General features: G+C 52.8%; 1 protein-coding gene across 4 annotated transcripts; it reads left to right on the forward strand.

Annotated features, from left to right (window-relative positions):
* Positions 1-1,859: 1,859 nt before the first annotated feature.
* On the forward strand, positions 1,860-13,605 carry MAVS (mitochondrial antiviral signaling protein). 4 transcript variants are annotated; one of them, XM_027069639.2, is made up of 7 exons: positions 1,860-1,934; positions 5,082-5,267; positions 6,411-6,585; positions 7,789-7,964; positions 8,663-8,819; positions 10,597-11,105; positions 12,020-13,605. In XM_027069639.2, the coding sequence occupies exons 2-7, from the start codon at positions 5,151-5,153 to the stop codon at positions 12,455-12,457; spliced, it is 1,572 nt and encodes a 523-aa protein (XP_026925440.2). In that variant the 5' UTR covers positions 1,860-1,934; positions 5,082-5,150; the 3' UTR covers positions 12,458-13,605. The 4 variants fall into 4 exon arrangements, with proteins under 4 accessions (XP_026925440.2, XP_026925437.2, XP_014933632.3 ...); XM_027069636.2 differs by having other exon boundaries at positions 1,918-1,934; positions 5,120-5,267; XM_015078146.3 differs by lacking the exon at positions 1,860-1,934 and adding an exon at positions 2,330-4,353.
* The last annotated feature ends 2,136 nt before the right edge of the window (positions 13,606-15,741 follow it).

Consider the following 15,741-nt stretch of genomic DNA (forward strand, 5'->3'; position numbering starts at 1 on the left):
TCCTGCAAGAATTAGATACGAGATCATGGATTTGGAGTAGGTAGCAGGAAGGAGTAATTCTTGAACCAATCAGCATTCACTCTGCCTTGGCTAAACAAAGCAGAGCTGGCTTTATTACAGTTAGTTGAGTTCAGATGTGACATTAACAACATTTTTGTAAATGCTGAATGTTGTGAAATATCCCAATAAAGTAATAAAATCTCATCTGAAAGTGTTCATGCATTTTCCCGTGATCTAGTTTGGGAGGACTGGCTTTGGAGACAGGTACGTACTCAGGCATTTCCGTGTGATCTCGGCCAAACCTCTTAACTCCTCAGTTGTCATTCTTTCATTTTCAAGTTGTAGTATAAAGTGTAACAATCCTAAGTGTACAGCTGATGAAGTTTTGTATATGCACAAACCCATGTACCCACCACTCACATCAAGATACAGAAGTTTCCATCCCCTGCAAGGGTTCCCATGTACCCCACCACAGAAGGAACCAGTGAATGATTTCTATTTATGTAGATGAGATTTGCCTGTTTTTGAACCTTGCTTTACCTTGCAACTGGAGGAACAGATAGCATGTACTCTTTGTGCTTAGTTAGCCATGGTGCCCATTTATCCTGGTGAGATTCATCCATGTTATGTGTATTAACCGATTGCTCTTTTTCACTGCTGTATACTATTCCATAATGTGAGCACACCACAGTTTGTTTCCTCATTCTCCTGCTGATGGACCTTTGGGTTGTTTTCAGAGTTTGCCTATTGTGAACAAAACCACTAGGAACATTAGCTATTGTGCATGTTTTAAAATTTTTTTATTTTTTTATGTTTATTTTTGAGAGAGAGAGGGACAGAGTATCAACAAGGGAAGGGCAGAGAGAGAGGGAGACACAGAATCTGAAGCAAGCTCCAGGCTCTGAGCTGTCAACACAGAGCTGGGTGGGAGGCTCAAACCCACAGACTATGAGATCATTATCATGACCGGAGCCAAGTCGGATGCTCAACCTACTGAGCCACCCAGGTGTCCTATATTGTGCATGGTTTTAGATGGACACACAGCCAGGAGTGGTGGCTGGGTGATAGGGTTGGCATGTTTCACTTTAGTAAGAACTGCCAAACATTTTCTGAAATCTTTTAATCGCTCTTTAAAACAGGAAAAACAAATCTCTGCCCGGTTATTGTGAGAGTATTTAGTGGACTCTTAAGGTATAAGGCTTCAAGCCTGTACCTGGAGCACAGTGGGGGCTCAATAATTGCTGGCCTCTACCGGAAGCAGAGGAAGGGTCAGGCAGTTGGCGAGCACTGTGGGGAGGTACCTGCCCCAGACCCTTGGGCAGAGGCCTTTCCCACACAGCAGTCAAGAACCACGCCCAGAAGGCTGGGCAAGCCCACAGTGGCGCCCCTGCCCTGCTCCCACCTACCCAGCCTCCGTCCACTGTGATCCTGCTTCCTCAGGCCCAGCATTGGCGTCGCGCCCGTGCGAACTTTGGTGTCACCCGATATTTATTGAGCACTAACTGTGTGCCAGGCCCTGGGCGCCCAGGTGCAAACGACATAAAGACCTTCACTCCTCAAATTACTGGGTAGGAGGAGTAGGAAGCATGGGGACCACTGACTCCGAGATCAGCCATCCACTTGGATTCTGGCCAGACTCTGGATTTCTCCTAGAAGTTTCCCGAGACAAACACGGAAAGAAAATAATTTTATCTTTTGCGCCCCAGCAGGAACCTAGGTCGGTCCGGTGCACCCGTCCGACAAGTCCAGGCCCCCAAGCCAAGGCCAAGCACCCACCCCCGCCGCCCAGGGGCTCGGGCTGGCCGCGAAGCCCCGCCCCGCCGTTGGCCAATGGCCGCGCGGTCCCGCCTCTCCCCACCCTCCCCCTCCCCTGTAGGGGAGGGTTCCGGACTGTCCCGGGAGGTCGGCCTGTCGGCGGGTCGTGGCAACCCGAGGTAAGATAGCCTCCCCGGGCGCTCGGTCCCGTCGGCTCAGGACGCGCGGACGCCTCCCCGGAAGGTGGCCAGCGGCGGCAGAAGCCGAGTGGGACTCGGAGTGCGCCCGGGCGCACGGGGGTCTGGGGCGCACGGGGTTCCGGGGACAGGTCTGGCCGCGCGGGTCTGGGGAAGGGCTGGTCTTAAGGGCACACGCGGTTCGCGGCAGCGAGGGCTCCACGAGCCTCAGCCAGCACCCGGGGTGTCGCCGGGCGTCTGCTGGCACTGGAGGGGAGGTTGGGCCGGAAGGAGGCAGGCACAAGCAGCTGAGGTCCTCCAGCCGCACCGGCAGGCCGAGGGTGACCCTGGGACGAGGCCTAGCCGGGATGAGCCAACCTCCCCGAGCCAGCGGCCGCCGCCCTCCCCAAGATCTTTACAGTTCTCGGTGATGACACCTGCTCAGAACAGCCTCTCATCCTCCGCGGGCCTGGTCCCATCCAGGAATCCTAGCCAAAGCAGTGAGGCCTCGCCCCTCTGGGCCCGAAGATTATTTCTTTCCGGGACGCACTCAGAGCCTCCGAGGCTGTCGGGTAGGAAATTCGCCTTGCAACGTTGGTCCGCCCTTCTTCTCTGAGACCACAAGGAGGTGCTAAGAAAACATTGAAAAAACAAAACAAAACAACCCACCACAACAACACAGCAAACAACCACGTTCTCCTGCACGCTGTGGAGCCTCAATAACTTCTAGAAGGATAGTCAGTTACCTGAGAACTGCGACTGCTGTAGAGGGCAGGTTAGAATGCTCTCAGCCTTGTCGGAACGATGTCCATTTCGCACAAGACAAGGACTAAATATTGCAGTCTCCCAGGGGCACCCTCACCCAGTGACCCCCCTCACCCAGACAGTGGCCTTGGTCCCTCTAGTACTGTGAGTCTCACTTGCTGCAGCTGCCCCCATGTTCTGCAAGATGTATGGTGAGCTGCAAGGAGGCAACAAGTCCTGGGTTCAAATCCTGTCAGGATCACCGGTCTGCTTGTGCAACCTGGCATCATTTCTCCTCTCCTAAATGAAAGAAACTCAGGATGTGCTTGCCTAAGTGGACCATCAATATGTGAACAAATGTGGGCTTCCTTTCTTTTTGGTTGGAGCATGTTATATTTCCATGCTCCCCAAACTGTGTTACTAAGGGCTGAGGCTCAGGTGCAGAAGAATGTGTTACCTGATTCTGTCCTGGTACCTCCCTGGATGCCATGGGAAAGAAGGAGAAAAGGGTCATTTCGTCACCATAGAGTTGTTCTTTGCTCATCTCCTGAAGGCTCAGAGGACTCCCACCCCACCACCTCCTTGATCCTCTTGACCTCTGTCATTAACACTTGCCCCACCAGGAATGTAGCAGCTGGTGGCTGACGAAGGGAGGCAGGCAACATGAGGCTCTGAGGCCGGTAGACAGGACTGTCGCCCCATTTCCCATGTGGTGAGGGACTGGCAGCTCAGCTGTGCTCTGCAGCACTGCCTCCTAGAGTCCCACCCAAGACTGACACCACCTGGCCCTCCCTTTTCTGATCCCTTCCTTCCCAGAAAATCCACTTGGACATCTAGTAGCCTCTTAAGCTTTTTCAGAATGGATCTTTGGAGTCCTCTCTGTGCCACAACTTGCCCACCAGATTTTCTGGCACCATCCATGCACCTAGTGCCTGAGGAATCATCCTTGATTCTTCTCCCTTCTTCACCTCCCACATACACAACACACTAAGAACCCAGCCACCTCTCACCACCTCCATGGTTGGCATTCTGGCCATACCCTTCACGTGGCTCCCTGCTTTAGCCTCTTGATTTGTCTTCTTGCTTCCATCCTGGTCCCTCCACAGTCTAGCTCCTCACAACTACCAGGGAGGTCTTTAACATAAGTCAAATCCTCTCCCTTCCTTGCTCAGAAGCCTCCTATGTTTCCCCATTTCACTCTAGAGAGAAAAAAGTAAACCCAAAACTCAAAGTCTTTTCCTGCAACGCCCCCATAAGCCACCACTCCCAACCTCCTTGACCTTGATCTCAGCCCCTCCCCTAGTTTTTTAAACCTGGACCACCCGGAACTGATTTCTGTTCTTTAAACATGCCAAGCTTGTTTCCACCTGAGGACTTCTAATTTGCTGTGCCCTCTGCCCAAAACACTGATCTCACAGTCCAGAATGGCTCATCTCAAATGTCATTAATCCAGAAAGACTTCCTGACCAACTCTGCCTAGGCAGCATGCCCTTCTACAGGAGTTCTGTCTTCTTATCCTGCTTTATTTTCTTTATAACCTTGATTATTGTTTGGAATTTTTATTTATATGTATACTTACTGATTTGTCATCTGTCCCACCTCAATAGAATATAAATTGGATGATGGCAGAGATCTTATCCCTCTTACTCCCTACAGCTCTCCCTGAGGGGGGAAGCAGGTAAGAAATTTGCAGACAGCCCCATCTATAATTGCAAATTGTGGTAAGTGCTACTTAAGGCAATTGCTTGTAATTGAGGCGCTTGTAAATGTAAAGTTTACTAGGTTGAACTATTGTGTTGTCAAAATAAGCTCTCTGAGCCATTTTAGGGGTGAAGACAAGCCTGGAAAAGACTGGTAATTTGCCCCAGATCACACATAGTGATTGGAACTCAGCCTCCTACCCTAAGAACATGTATGTGGCAAGCTTTAATGGTGGGCCTGCAATCATGTTCTGGAAAGAAACTGATCCTCGAGCCTGATAATTTTCCACTAACTAGCAAGCCCTTATTCTTGGTACTTCATTTTCTTCACCTTTAAAGTAGGATGATCTTATTATTATCCTTTTGGGCTTTTTTTCTCCCTAGTACACCCCAAAGAAGTAGCACTTCTTGCTTTCAGCAACGAGGGGCACATACAGACCTTAGGACAATGGCAGGGAGTCAGAACTCTCCACAATACCAACCAACCTACAAGACAGAAATGGGGCCTAGATCTTCTGGATCTTATTTCTTTTGTTCATCAATTCATTTTTTATTTTTTGAGGGCCTCTGGACTTGGGCAGTAATAAAATTGGATGGTTAAAGAAAGAAGCAAAACATTCCAAAGAGTTGAGAAAGAAAGAATTAATTGCCTTTTGTCTGATCCCACTCCCAACTCTGTTGCCATATGTGGTGTGTTTTCTTCCAGTCTTTTTTCCCCTCTCAGCCCATCCTTTTTTGGGCCAGTGCCCTCTGTCACTTCAGAACCTGGACAGCGATGACGTTTGCTGAGGACAAGACTTACGAGTATATCCGCCACCATTACAGCAATTTTGTTCATATTCATGTTCTGGAGATTCTGCCTTATCTGTCCTGCCTCACAATAAGTGACCAGGTGAGCTGGGGCATGACAGCCAGCCACTGACTTGGGGCAGGCTGGGGGTTCAGAGCTTCACCCAAAGCCAGGGCCAACTCCTTCCTTCTTGGTTATTGTCTGCATCCTGCTTCCTGACCTTGACGCTTCTCTAACTTGCTGAATCAAGGGTGGGTCAGGATGGCCTTTCCAACATGGCTGAGCGCCCTCTCGTGTCCATTTGGTGTAGTGCTAAAAAATATGGTGCCAGCTGCCTGAGATTTCTGGGCTTCAATCCCCGTTCTGCTTCGGTGGGAACCTTCCTTTTCTTCGGTCTGTCTTGTCATTACTCCTCCTCAGTTTTGACTCCGTTCTCCTTGTCATGGAGCTCTGTCCTGGCAGGGAGTCCAGGGCTCAGTTTTGAGAGTTCATGGGAGCCAGACCACCCTCATCTGTTAGAACTGGCTGTGGCCCCAAGTGAAGCGGGGCCAGCCGCCTCCCAGTTTCAGCTGCTCCCAGATGGCCCGGGCCCTCTGCTGCCTCAACACGGCTGAGGTGGCAGTGGTGAGGTGGCCGTAGCGGTGGAGCAGGCCTGTGGCTGACAAGGTCTGCCCCTGCCCTCCTGCCTTGCATTTGGGGGCTTGTGGGGATGCCTTGTGACCAGTTCTGCAGTAAATGTTTTCTGTGGCTTTTCGTTTCTGCTGTCTGGTTGCTTGTCTGAATGTGGGAATTCAGTCTGTATGTGAGATTTAAAACCTTTGCCGCCCCGAGATTCCCCATCCTCCTGATTCTTAGGTCAGCTGCCTCTCTTCTCCTTTTGCCTCCTTTCATCTCCTGTTCCCTATGCACCCTTTTCCTCCTCTGCTAATCCAAACCCTTTCTTTTTGCTTTGGCGGCTGCATAAACTGAGGAACTGCCAGGTTCCTCACCAGTAGAGTAGGGGTAATGGCATTAAGATAATTCACACACAGCCCTGAGCTCAGAGCGTGGCACACACTAAAAGCCTACTTCCTGGAAGCTGCCTTTACACTTGGGCCCAGACACTGGCCTTGTCCTGGGCTCTGACCTGGTTTCGCATGGCTGCCTCACTCTTGTGGCTACTTGGTGTCTCTCTCTGCAGCTGTCCCTGAGTGGGGAAGGGTCCAGGGCCACCTGGCTTGAACAGGGCATCTGGCTGTGTTCCAGGACCGACTGCGGGCCTACTACCAGCTCTGGGGGAACCAGGGCACCCTCTGGGAGCTCTTCAACAGCCTTCGGCGGCGGACTGGCTGGGTGGAATCCTTCATCAAGGCCCTGAGGATCTGTGAGCTGGCCGGTCTTGCTGACGAAGTGGCCTCTGTCTACCAGAGCAACCTGCCCGGTGAGCTTCTTGCCCTGGCCCTCCTCATGGAACCCCTGTCGTTCCCCTGGCCTCCACTCTGTCTGTCCCCTCACCCCTGTACCTCCTGCTTTCCACTGTCCCCTTCCCTCCCATCACTCCTGGGCAGTGGACAAACCTGGGTGTCAATCCCAGCTTAGTCTCTTGTTAGTCATGTCCCTTTGGTGAAGTGCCTTAATTTCCCTAAGCCTCCGTCTTCTTCTCTGTAAAATGGGGTTAATGGCCAGACATCTACGTCATAGGGCTGTGGTGGATACCATGGGACAGTGGGTGGCATGTTGAGTGCTTAGCTGGGACTGGGTGCCTCCCGTGTGCTCAGCAAGTGGGCCTTCTAATTTGTGTGGCTGTGACATTTGCCTCCCATTCCTTTCCCACTTCCTGTCTTCTCCCTCAGTTCACCTTCCCTCTCTCCATTCCTCTCTTCTCTTCCTCCACTTCATGTCTCCTCTTTCTCCCTCTGGGTTCCTTCTTCCTTTCCCTCATCTCTTCCTCTCCCCCTAGCACCTCTGGAGCCTTCTAGGTCCCCCACTCCAGCTGCCCAGTTACTCCTCAGCTCCCTTTCAATGCTCCCTGCCAGGTTGAGTGCCCGGAGGGATCTGGTCAGGTCAGGTCTGAGGGGACAAGACAGGAAGCAAACGCAAGCCAGCCCTATGTATGTTTTAGACTAGAGACGACTCCTGAGACACTGCTCAGATTTAAAGCCTTAGAACAGCCCTACTCCCCCCCCCCCCCCCCCGCCATTTGCTTTCTTTTTTCCTCCCTTCTTTCTGAGGAAACAGCATCAGGTCAGGGGTTAGTTAGGGGTGACAACTGCCTACAAGGAGGAGAAGAAAGCCACTGGGTTCCAGAGTGCTGAGGGACAGAGAAGTGGTGACTGCTGACCCAGTCTGGGTTGTGAGAGGCCTGTGAGGTGCCCCGCATGCTCCCCACCCCCATTCCCTTCTCTTCTACCCCTCCACTCCTTCTACCTCTTCTTGTCTTTGTCCTTCCTACCTCCTCTCTCCTTCCTGCCTCCCACTCAGTGAATCTTGTCTCTTCTAAGGAGTACATCCCACCTCAGGACAGCTTTTGGAGCTGTGGGGGGCCTATAGTCATGGCTCTGGGGGTCCAGGAGCATCCAGGCCTCTCCTGTCACTGGGAGTTCCTCTGACTCCTCCTTGACATCACTGTATCTTTGTCTTTCAGGGGTCCCGAAGAACTGCCCCCCAGCCCCACTGGAGCCACAGTTAGCTCCTGCTGAGGTTCCAGGGCCTTCCACACCTGCCGTGGCCCCCAGCGCCCCCCACAATGGCTACAGAGAGGAGGAGCCAAGTTTCCCCATGCCTGTCCAGGACACTGAGCCGCCAGAGTCCCTAGGAGAGGTGTGTTCTCACGCCTAGTCTGGACCCCTGCTTTTGTGTTCCTGTCTGCCCAGCCTCTAGAAGCTCTCTTCTGCCCCCACCACAAGTCATGCCTAACCTCTCCTCAGAACCTAAGGGCTCCCCCAATGGAGATATGCCCCAAACCAGCTCTCAGACTGCTGACTAGGGCTTCACCCTATGGCAACCCCCAACCCTCTTATCAACCAGCTGTGAGGTCACAGTATGGAGGTCTTTGAAGTGGTCCGTGTGAGATGTTGAGCTGGACCGAAGGACCGGAGAATGACCACTGGAGGAGTACTGGGGAAGGAGGAGGTGATGGGGTAGAGGGTAGATGGAGTAATTATTGCCAGTAAAGTCAAGTTCAGGGCGAAAATTACTGATTCTATTGAGATGTGATGAGCAGGCAGCAGGGTGTTCAGGAGACACCAGACCATGGACTTGAAGCCCAAGAAAGGGGTCTGTGCAGTAGCCTCAGAGAGGAGGACATTTGATAGGGCCAGGCAGATGAACAGAGACTCCCCATGGGATGGTGTGTGTTCTCTGTAAGGTATGTTCCTGTGGACAGAGGGTCTGGCAATGATCAAAGCCGGGGCAAGGGGCTTCCCTGGTTTCTGTGCTCCATGGCACAGGCTGAGGCCAGTGGGAGATGCCTGCTCCTGGGAGAAGCAGCTGCCTCATTTCCATTTTCCCTCTTGCAGAGTTCAAAGAAAGTCCCACAGACACCCAGTTCTGGGACTGTCCTGAGGAGGCCAGCTGGCCCCCTGGAGCCCTCCTCTGACATGGCAGCCCTCAGCCCTCTGACCTCCAGTGGGCGTCAGGAGCAGGACACAGAACCAGGCAGTGCCCACATAGCAGGTACGTATGTGACCTGGAGCCATAGGACCTCTCGGACCTCCCAGAGGGTGAAGACTAGAGTTGCCCCTCTGGCTTCCTTGGACAGGAGGCGAGGGTGGGAATAAAGGGAGTTTACCTCAGGAGCAACCCAATTCCTTGAGGGTGTATTAGTATTTTCTACGTAACAACCCATTCCAACATTTAGTAGCCTAAAATAGGACTATTTAGCTCGTGATTCTGCGGGTCAGCAATTTGGGCTGGCTCAGGGTACTTCTTGGGATCTTGGCTGGATTCCCTCTTGCGTACACACCCGTGTACGCACTGCTTACTTACGCCTGTTGGCGGGGGGCAGGGCACCTTGGTTCTCTTCAGTGAGTCCTCATCTTTCACCAGACAAGTCTGTTTCCTGGCAGCTGAGCAGAATTCTGAGAGAGCAGACTCCTGGGGCAAAGGCTCAAAACTGGCAGTCTTCCCTCCTGCCTCATTCTGTGGCCCAAACAAGTCCCGGGGCCAGCCCAGAGTCAAGGAGTAGGGAACAGACTCTGTCTCTAGATGAGAGGACTGACAGTCACATTGCAGAGGGTGTGGATACAGGCAGGGGAAGAGCATTAGGGCCATTTGTGGATTCTGCTGAGGGGACCCTGTGGGGTTCACCAGGACCTGGAGGACAGTGTGGAAGAGCTGGGCTACTTATTGGCAGGGGCCCTTAGAGCCCTTAGGTGCTGCCCTACCCGTAGTGGGGCTCTAGCTCCAAATGAATCACTAAAACTTCTCAGCCCCCAGAGGAAGTATGATTTTCATCAGTTAAGGGCCTGGGCCCCAAAACCAGATCTCACTCAGTTCCCACCCTCGGGAATATAGAGCTGTCCACTCTGACTTCCCAGGATGGCATCTCTCTGCTCCGTTGTTTCCTAAACTGTATTCCATGTAACACTATAGCCTGACCAGCCTTTGGTGCCCCTGGGACAGCCACAAGGCACCTGAACAGTTAAAGGCTCCGAGAAGCCATCTCAGTGCCCTCCACTCCTTTCACCCCAGAACTCTTCCCCAAGCACCCATTTGTACTTTGCAATGTCAGCTTGCCATGGGACACCTTTCAGGAAATGCTGCTGTGGACCAGGGAGGCAGAGGGCACTTAGATTTCAATACATGCGTGGATACAGGTCCCACGAGGTTCTGTGGTGTCAGATTTTGGTGGGGGTGGGGTGGTACATCAGAATTACTTCTGGCCTTTGTCAGCCATAGGGCCTGGCACGTGTATTCTCAGAGTACCATGGGGGATCTGGATATAAGTGCCTATATGGACTGTTACCACCTGCTGAGCCATCGTGCTGCCCTTTGCCATGATCCAGGGTGGCTCCTACTGGTGGGGGAGGGGAAGGTGGCAGAGGGAGGAGCAGCCAGAATTCCACCAAGCTAATGAGCAGACACAGGAGGAAAGGGGGTGTCCCAGGCAGGAGAAGAAAGAGGAGAGGATAATTAATGATCTTCAAGCTCCTAGATGCTGTAAAGGGGAGGAACCATTTCATTCTTATGAGAGAACAGACTTGACTTTAGGTCAAGGACTAAGGCTAGATAGGGCTGAGGATGCGCCTGCAGCTGTTGGACCTCAGGGCCTGGGAGCAATGACCAAAGGGACTGTGGAGACTCCATGGGAGGATGTTGGGAGGCCTGGGTGCAGTAGGGACTTGAGCTGGGGAACTGAGACCCTTCTTCAGCTCTCTGATCCCAGGTGACTGTGCTTTTAGGGTAACAGTCCTGTGGGTTTGTGTTTTCCCTTTTATTTTACCACCTGCAGGCATGGCCTCCAGCCTCACATCACCCCGTGGGCCTGTGTCTCCATCTGTCTCCTTCCAGCCACTGACCCGTTCCATCCCCAGGGCAAGCCGCTTGCCAGGACCCTCAGTATCAGCTCCGCCTACTGGCATCTCCTCCTCTTCCCCTTGCTTGGCCTCTTCAGGGGGTGCTGGTGACCATGGTGAGGCTACCATCTGCCCTGGGGCCGGGGTGGTGGCCAGCTCATTGACCACCAGCGTGGCACCCTCCAAAGTGCCTACCAACTCAGCATTTGATAGAACGATGCCTTCCAAGTTGCCTGCCAGCTCGAAACCCTCTGGTACAATGTCTACTAACGTGCTCACTAGTCTACCGCCATCCAAACTGCCTATCAACTCCACACGTGCTGGCACAGTGGCACCCAAGGTGCCTACTGGCTTGGTGCCTGACCACAGGATGTCCACAAGCACAGCGCCCAGCACAGTGCCTGCCAACACAGTGCCCCCCGTCAGGAGCAGCATATCCTCAGGGGTGAGTCTTTGCCCTTCTACCAGTGATCCAGGCTTTCCCCCCGAGCCCTATCCTTGGACCCTTTCCAGTCTCCATTCTGTCTACAGCCTGGGCTGTGCCAGGGCTTCTTTTCAAGGGTATAGGGATAGCTGAGATCCAGCCTCTTCTGGACCCCACACCAAATCCGTTAGAGTACTAATAATCATTAGAGCTCTTGAGTGTGGATTCCTAGGAGGGGTGGGTGTGGCAGCCATCCCCACTGGTCATGTGCATCAACCCGTTTAGAGCTCAAAGCCGTACATTAGGCCTAGCAGCACCATTTTGCAGATGAGGGAACTATGAGGGATAGAGCTGGATGGCCTGTCTGCCTCAATGTCTTGCTCTTCACCCCCAGGATATCCAGTCTGCTTCTCCATTATCAGGGCTTTGTAGATAGCAGTCTCAGCCTGAGACAGCCACACTGACCCAACAGCCCCCCACAGCTGCCCCTTCTGGGCCAGCACATCTAGTCCTGCTCCTGTTGTCTGCCTGGAAGAACCAAGTCCAAGGGACCCGTTAGGCACATGGCCAGGCCTCTGACCCTGTGGCTGCTCCATGGCCTCAGCCCTGGCAGAATGTTGAAGTAGGATGGGGCCACAACTGCCAAGGGCTCTAGGAGAGCGGGGGTGAGCTCACAAGCAGGCCAGTGAGTAGGGAGAGGGGTACCTTGGAGAAAGTTACCACTGATACCACTGCAGAGGCTTGGACACCTCCTCTCTCAGTGCCCTCCTGCACCATCATTGGGTTGAGTCTCCAAGAGAGGGTGGCTTCCTCCCATACTGTGGGCTGGGAATTGGAGGGTTGAGATGCTAGTTCATGTATTGGCTGGGAATGGGGCCACCCATTTGGGTGTCCGGCCATCCCCAGTCCCTTCCAGCCCTTCCTTTCTTTCTCAGGAGACTCCTCCAGTGGCTCCAGAGCCCACAGGCACCTCCACCAGAGACAGCTTGCCCGAGCCAGACCACAACCCTGCCACCTGGGGCTCCGAGTTGGAGCTGAGCAAGCCTGGCCGGCTGGTCTCCCACATGGACAGTGAGCCGTTCTCAGGCTGCTCTGCGGACCTGGCCCTCAGCTGCAGCAAGTCCTTGGGCGCAGGGCCTGACAACGCCCCAGAGGAGAATGAGTACCAGTCAGTGGAGTCCATTAGGATCCAAGTGGCCCAGGATCCCAGCATTAACCTGGTAGAGGGTAGTCCCGGGCCTCCTGCTGCCCCACAGCCCTCAGTCAAGGACAAGTTTGTCCCGGCCAGATTCTATGCTCCATGGCTTGGGGCAGCTGCAGCTGGGGCTCTCTTCGCCATGCTCTTGGCTGTGCTGTATAGGCGGCGCCTGTGAAGCCCCTAGGGCCTCCCTGTCCCGAGTCTGCTCCCTTCCCTGCAGGACATCTAGCCCAAGCACGGACTGTGCTATCTCCCTGTCTTGTCCCTTTCATGGGGCTCGTGGAGCCTGGGCCTGAGGAGAGCCGGGGGTGGGGGGGGTGGGGTGCACAGACTGAGTGCAGACCAGATTTCTGTCCCAGCCCATGCCCTCCCCATGTACTCCAGACTTCACACACCCCACAATCTGGTCTGTGGCCTTTATTCTCTGGAGGAGGTGAGGTACCCCCATCCAGACCCTGTTTGCTCAAGTCCACAGATGAGGTGGTGCTGCTAGATCATGCAGGGGGTCAGAACCCGCCGCCTCCCCCCCATCCTGCCCTGGTGCCTGGTGGCCAGCAGATGTGCAGGGTGGGGGATTCCACAGGACCTTGCTCCAGACCCTAAAAGCCCCAGGAACGTAAGGGTGATCCATTTCCAGGGACCTGGCTGCTTGAGGTCCCCCAAGAAGCGAGGGAAGTCCAGAGGTTCCCCTGGACCCCTAGGGAACCTAAGGCAGCTGCTAGGCCTGAGGACTGTCTCTGAAGCCCCTCTCCAGTCTCCTCACCCCCATTTTCCCTTTCCCTCCCTCTGGTCTCTGTGGTCTTTAGCTTGGTGGTGGTGGGGAGGGGGGTTTGGGAAGGAGAGACCTGCCAGGGTAAGCTCAGGCCAAGGTTTGGATTTCAGCTCCACCCCTTCCTGGGCTGTGTAGCCTTGACAAGATGATCAGACTTCTCTGGTCTTGCTTCCCCACATGGCCAGTATCATGGCTCATTTCCCCTGGGCTCTTCTGAGATTGAAGCACACAAGTGTTTGTCAAGTGCCTGCATTCCCCAGAGTAGGTGACTGCTGATAGCTGCCCCTATCTCTCCCCTGCCAAGCCTGGTAGACATGAGGGTATAAGAGGCAGAATGCCCAGTGGGTAAGGGTGCAACTCTGTAGTTTGGGGTGGGGCCTGTACCCCACTCGAACTTTCACTCACTCTGTGCTCTGTCACTGTGCTCTCTATTAACCTCTCTGTGCCTCAGTTTCCTCAGCTGTAAAATGAGGATGAATAGTAAAATTTTATATGTATATAAAAACAAATCTCCTAGTGTGATGAGGATTAAATGAGTTTATCTATATGAATCTTAGAATGGTTCCTGGCATTTATTAAGTGTTGGATACATGGTGCTGTAAATGTGGAGGGGTTGGAGTGATTGGCTACACCTTACGAGGCAGATCCAGACCCTGCTACCTCCCCTCACTCCCTTTATATTTGCTTCTTATTCATCTTGTGCATTGGGGAGCGGGGAGGGAGGCATGTCTAGTGGCAAAGCAGTGCAGGGTGAGGCCTGGGGCCCCCCCAGCAACCAGATGGGTTGGGGAATATCCTCATGGGTTCTTTTCAGGCAGTCCTCTCTGGACAAGAAGCAGGCATAGGAGACCCAGAAGCCACTTCCATTCCTGTTCTCTGCACGAGACAGACTAGCACTCTGGGGGGATACTGGGGGTAGTAGCTGTGTACTCCCCCAAATGTCAGCTGGTAAGTCCTGTACCCTGCTTTGGCTGCTAAGGCCTTTCTTTGCACTGCCCTAGGGGGCTTCAGTGACCTCCACCTTGAATGACCTCTCCTCCCTCTGAATTTCTTTTCAACCCTCAATCCAAACCCAACAGCCTGCACCCTAAAATCAGGAGAGGTCCTTACCCAAGTTGTCTGCACCACTCCCCATCACCTTTGCTCTTAACCAGCCCTCTTTTAGCCCTCCCTCATTCTCAGATACCCAGGTCAGTAAAAAATTCATGGACAGGTACTAGTTTTATTATTTTTTAAATTTTCATTCATTCATTCATTCATTCATTCATTCATTCATTCATTCAAAGTAATCTCTACACCCAACTTGGGGCTCCAACTCACAACCCCAAGATTAAGAGTCATATGCTCTACTGACTGAGCCAGCCAGACACTACCCCCTGGTACTAGTTTTAATGTGTTACCCTCCCAGGGTAGCTTTGGAAAAGAGTATCTCAAGAAAGTAATGTGTAGTCCCAAAGGATGTTACTTAGCTGGTGGAATTTCAAGCACAATGACCAGCCACGTGGGAGAGACCTTTGTGTAAGGTGTATAGGAATCATTCAGGGACCTACCAGGCATTTTTCAGATTTTTAAAGATTTTTTTGAAAGATGGAGAGCACATGAGTAGGGGGGAGGGGCAGAGGGGGAGAGAGAGAGAGAGAGAGACAGAATCTCAAGCACAGAGCCTGACATGGGGCTCAATCCCATGACCATGGGAAAATGACCTGAGCCAAAATCAAAGAGTCGGATGCTGAACTGACTGAGCTACCCAGGTGCCCCCTACCAGGTAGTTTTCAAATGATGCTGCCCAGAAGCCCTAATCCTGGCCTACATGAAACAGCATCCCTACTTTGGCCGTTGTCAGCTGAAGGTCTCTAAAATGCCAACTTGAAGCAGGGTTGGGAATTGGCCAGTACAATGAGGCCTGTGGCCAGGAGAGGACTTGGGATAGTTGGTAAGATATGTCAGATTTCAGGAATCCTGGGGTTTGAAGTGAGGCTTTCAGCTGCAGGGGGGTGTGTAGGAGGAGAATGACACAGGTCACTCCCACCACCATGGCCTGGACCACATAGAGGCCAGAACCCCAGGAGAGGACAGAGAACCTCTACCCTCAGTAGACTGGGAAACTTGGCACCTATACTGGGAGACTTGGCAAAGCACACTTCACCTCAGGGTGAAGGCCGGGGTGGGGCCAGAGGCTCAGTGCCATCCTGATCCGTTAGGGACTCACCACTTGTCAAAATACAATCCCTCTCTACCTTGTCTCTCCTGCTAAAACATTTCCCTCAGAACGTATGAGCCACCATGGCTTTTTTCTCCTTGGGAAATATAGACCTTGCTTGATAATCTACTGAAGCCAGACCAATGCCGTACCTTCCCCCTGTTTTCCTTGCTGGATACGCTCAGATTTAATTGGGTTTAGGGGGAATTTCTGGTCAGAGATCAAGAAGATGCCCTTTGCCCTGCCAGGCATTAGATCATTCATAGCTTCTTTTAAGAAACATTATTTCTGACGGAAAGCTTTCAAACACACAAAAATAGAATATAAGAAATGTATATAAGAAATATATATAAGAGAAAACAGAAGGAGAACCTGCCATGTGCCTACCACCCAGCTTTAATAATTACGGACTCATGCCATCGTTGTTCATCCCTGCCCGATTCCCCCTTTTCTGTACAGGCTCCTTTTGTAACTCAGAGTGAGGGGT

The sequence above is a fragment of the Acinonyx jubatus genome, chromosome A3, assembly GCF_027475565.1.
Source record: "Acinonyx jubatus isolate Ajub_Pintada_27869175 chromosome A3, VMU_Ajub_asm_v1.0, whole genome shotgun sequence".
Taxonomy (NCBI): Eukaryota; Metazoa; Chordata; class Mammalia; order Carnivora; family Felidae; genus Acinonyx; species Acinonyx jubatus.

What these genes read in the sequence shown, in the direction of transcription:
- MAVS (XM_027069637.2), top strand. Translation starts at nt 4,295, where the DNA reads ATGATGGCAGAGATCTTATCCCTCTTACTCCCTACAGCTCTCCCTGAG. An exon ending in GCCTCACAATAAGTGACCAG is followed by an intron (nt 5,268 to 6,410) that starts GTGAGCTGGGGC and finishes GCTGTGTTCCAG; the next exon opens with GACCGACTGCGGGCCTACTA. An exon ending in CGCCAGAGTCCCTAGGAGAG is followed by an intron (nt 7,965 to 8,662) that starts GTGTGTTCTCAC and finishes TCCCTCTTGCAG; the next exon opens with AGTTCAAAGAAAGTCCCACA.